A 4,791-nucleotide genomic window follows, 5' to 3' on the forward strand; every position below is an offset into this window, starting at 1 on the left:
CGCCCCCTCTAAATAAGTGAACCATATTTTCTCTTCTTCTTAACCTCTCATTCCTATAAGAGTTCATACCTCATCACAACTCAATTCAACACAAAGTGAGCTGAATCGTTTATTCTTCTGAAGATTATCAATTAAATGGAGCCTTCAATTTACCAAAGTGAGCTGAATCTGGAGGCAACAGAATTAAGGTTAGGTTTACCTGGAAGAACCAACAACAAGAGGTCTTCACCTGAAGACAGATCCATGAGCATCAGCATCAGCAAGAACAGCAGCGTTGACTCTAGTGGTCCTAGTAACGCTACTGATCACGATGACGACGATGATGACCATCAAAATTCTGTCCAACCTGCAAAGTAAGTCTTAATTGAAATTATAACAGATTATGTCAATGTTAATCTAGGGTTTATGACATGAATAATTGAAATTAATTAGTGGATGAATGATGATGCAGGGTTCAAGTAGTAGGGTGGCCACCAGTTAGATCGTTTAGGAGGAACAGTATGCAGCAACAAAAACAGAAGAAGGATGAACACAACAACAATAATGGTGATGGATCTGCGATGTACGTGAAGGTGAGCATGGCCGGTGCACCTTACTTGAGGAAGATAGATCTGAACATTTACAATAGTTACTCTCAACTCCTCAACGCCCTCCAGAATTTGTTCAAATGCAGTTTTGGTGAATATTCAGAGAGAGAAGGATACAACGGATCTGAATATGCTCCTACTTATGAAGATAAGGATGGTGATTGGATGCTCGTTGGAGACGTTCCATGGGAGTAAGTTCTTGTTCTTTCTTCTTCTATTTTTATTTTGAGAAGTGCTAGTGGCAGCAGATTTTATGACTCATTTTATCTAATGGTGGAGAATCACTCATTTTTGTTTTGCTGACTAAATGCTGGCCAAATTTTAATAAATCTACTGGTTCCTAGATTTTTTCTTTTATTTTTATTTTTAAAATTAAAAGTAATTAGAAGAACATTTAATTCTTACGGTGCTTTTCCCTTTTCTATTAATTGCAGCATGTTCACGTGTTCCTGCAAGAGGCTTAGGATTGTGAAAGGATCAGAAGCAAAGGGGTTGGCTTCTTTATGACACACCGGCACCATAGCATACAGCAGAAATTAAATCTATCAAGGCAGAGCGATAATATTAATATATACACTTTTTTTTTTCCTTTAACTGAACTGGTTTTGAGGCCTGTTTCTTTGTTATAGTTCTCATCATCTGGTGAATCCTGCCAGAGTGGAGAAGATACATATATAGAGAAAGAGAAAAAGAAAATAAACAAGAAAAGAAAAATTACTGCTATATGTTTTAATTGTACAGAACATATTATATATATCTCGTCGTCCTTGTTGGATCTTTCTATATGTATTATGTAAGAGTTATATATATACAGAATAGATAAGATATCAAGTTTTTTCTTTATTCTCTATTTGATTTCAAGTCGTAAATCAATGGAAATTTGATTTTTATATAATACAAGCTTCGGAATTTCGATATATATGCTAACTAGTAACTACCCAATCTTAAAGAGTTCTTTGATTTGATGTACAATTAATTATACCTGATAATAATAATTGAAAAAAAAAAAAAAGAGGATAAGGTGTTCTCTGTTTGAATAGGCCTCAGATCTCTCCCTTACGAATGAGAATTCGAGAACTATAAGTGGATTATCGTTAATTACCGCGCACTTCCATTAAGATGGGGTATCAAATCAAAGGAAAATTTTGTGTCCTCGTATATTAGTTAAGTTAACTGACATGCTAATCTAATCTCAGAAGTTAGCGCTGCCTTAATAATTTCAAGTTTGCAACCAAAGACTACTACACAAATTTGATTTCGTTGAATTTCATTTTCATACTTCAATATAGATTTGGAAAAGTATATCGAAAACTCCAAATCAGCCAAAAATGAAATAACTTAATTAATTATAAATATAATAATTAATTTTATTTATTTATGATTTAAAATATTGGTTATTAAATGTTTCACTACATTCAAATTAGGAGGAGATACGTTCAGTATCATTGCAACGTAAATTACGGAAACTGATTCAATTAGCTTCGTTTCTTCACCCTCCTTTCTTTTCCAAATGCCTAAAACATGATAAATTAGAAAATAGATTCAGAAACCATTCAATTTATAAAAAAAAAAGAAACATTCTAATGCCTATCATAAACACCATCCACGTAGAGATTTTAGATTTATTCAGAAGCATTTGGCTGATTTTTGACTGGTACCCTCTTGATTCCTAGCATTATTGTATAGATTTTGGTTTCAATGAACGCCTAGTTGGGTTTAAAAATATGTGTTTTTAACAGAATCTCTCAAGAGGTATATTTGAAGGGTGTGTTGAACACAGATATAATGTTTGCTTCAAAGGCATCAGTAATACTACTGTATACTAAAATGCCATCAAAGTCAGCTATCAGCATAAAATATATTTTGAAATATAAATACACATTGAAAATAAATTAAACCACGTATGTATTTATACACAAATATATTGGTGGCTGATTTTAGTGGCTATTTTAGTATACAAATGGTATTTTTATACTTTTTTATATAATTTTTTTATAGTATAGATGATAAAATTGTTATCTTTCACTTTTTGCATAAACTTATTTGAATACAATAGGTGTACAAAAAAATATATATAAATATACAAAGGTGACATTAACACAAATCATCATGCCTACATGCAGATATAATAATTATTTAAAATATTAGTTTTGTAGTGAATGTGATAGAATAAGCGATGATTTATATAATTTCTGATATTTACTTACTTAAAAATCAAACAAATTCACCAAGATTACAATTCATGATGCATGATTTTCCATGTGGTGGAGAGATATCGGTTAATAACGTCAACTTCAACCTGTCGAGGAGATGCTAGAGTAGTACAAGAACTCGTGGGTTGTGGTGGGACATGACAGTGTCAATAATAATAATGGCAAAGCAATAATCTTGATATATTTGATATAAGAAAGAAGCAGCATGGGAACTTCCATACAAGGCAATAGGCGTTGTTAAGTCATATCTCATCAATCTCAAAATTGACTAAGCTCTATGGAAATTATTCTTGTCTACATTATAGGATCATTTTTATACTTTTCGGGCTTCATAAGAAACAAGAGGAATAACGTGTTTGAAGAAAATGACCATTCAATCAGTGTTACTTTTTTCATAAATGTCTCTTACTTTATCTCCTAATAGTAGTGCATAAATTGTCAGTCAATTAAGTTTCCAAAATATTTAAAACCACAATTAGAATTTAATTTTCATATAACAAGAGTATCAATTACATATCATCACAACAACAAAAATAACTATTTTTCACAATCAACACAAAAATAGTTAGAATACATATGACATTGAAATTATAATGGAAATTATTTAAAAATTGATTTGATGTCACATTTAATTTTCTATAAAAACTTATTTATTGTCAAAAAGGATTTTAATAAATCACCATCATTTAGAAATTTCGAAAACTACATACATTTTTATCTAATTCAAAGCCAATCAGTCACCAAAAAAAAAAAAAGCCAATCAAAAAACAACTTCCAGTAGCAACATTGATGCTAATGAAGCTGATAAAACAGAGTAGACAATAATAATTAATGGATAACCAAGTAGAACTGCATAATGTATGAAGAGTCCTGTGGCGGTTTAGAAAATAAATCCACAGGCACATTAGAAACTGTAAAATGAAATTAGATTTCCCCCTTGAGACCAATTTTTCTATTGAAATATAAGTAGATAAAATCTTTTATTTTTTTTTTTTTGGGTCAGGAAAGATAATATAGTTAACATGGCATTAGCTGATATTAAGTGTGAGTAATTAGGACCTGACCCATCTGGATTGAACGTGCTATAAACCCAAAGAGCTTCCCCTATATCGTTGTCCGTGCTATAACCAAGCATGTTGTATAAATGGGCTCAGGCCCATATGTATTCATTGGGACTGTTCTAATTACTCTCTTTTTTTAGTATGGGGTTAAAGAATATATTGGACTGGGCCTTAGGCCCATAAGTAACAAAAAATCGGACTTTCGTCTGTTGCCTTTGGGCCTTTCCAATGTCCACAGTTGCGCCCGGTTTCTAGGTTTTTAAGATATGGTATGTCAAGTCCAAATTAAAAAAATGGCAAAAAAAAAAAAAAGAGAATATGCCAATGAGCCATAGCTCACACGGCATCCCGCTTCCTCCCCATCTCAAAGGTCTCAGGTTCGAGTCCTACTAGCTGCAACCGAGAAGAAAAAAAAATATGTAATATGTGAAATTTGCAGAAAATAAAGTGCGCTTTAAGTAAGTGTTGGAATTTTAAATCACGTTTTGTGCATAGCGATTTTTTTGGATATCTCTGGGAATGAATAAAAAAACACGTTTTAATTGCATTTAAATGCAACACGGAATAATTTAAATAATCCGATCACGGAATACAATTCAACTTAAAATTTTCATACAGCATATTCCAACTTATAAATAAAATGAATCTATAAAGATTAAGGACATTCATTAAGAAAACATTTGGCAAATTCGTGTGGGGTGGGTATTCCTTCCCACTGTGTGAATCCTTATCCTTTTATGAGCTAAGATGATCCCCATTTTAATCCAAATGATGGATACTAAGTTGGGAGTTCCCAACTTTAGGAGACAAGAATATCCAACCAATTCCCACTGGTTTACCCATTTGGGTTGACACTGTACCATCTCTTTCAACTCGTGATGTTTCCATTATCCTCTAATTTCCCTCAATACTTCTTCACTCTTATATAGT

At 32.2% G+C, this 4,791-nt stretch overlaps 1 protein-coding gene across 1 annotated transcript; it reads left to right on the top strand.

The window, feature by feature from the left end:
- LOC107645229 (auxin-induced protein 22E) lies at window positions 1-1,430 on the top strand. Its single transcript, XM_016349208.2, has 3 exons — window positions 1-353; window positions 452-778; window positions 1,022-1,430. Exons 1-3 carry the CDS (start codon window positions 136-138, stop codon window positions 1,092-1,094), a joined length of 618 nt encoding a protein of 205 aa, XP_016204694.1. The 5' UTR covers window positions 1-135; the 3' UTR covers window positions 1,095-1,430.

Source organism: Arachis ipaensis, chromosome B06 (genome assembly GCF_000816755.2).
Source record: "Arachis ipaensis cultivar K30076 chromosome B06, Araip1.1, whole genome shotgun sequence".
NCBI classification, from domain to species: domain Eukaryota; kingdom Viridiplantae; phylum Streptophyta; class Magnoliopsida; order Fabales; family Fabaceae; genus Arachis; species Arachis ipaensis.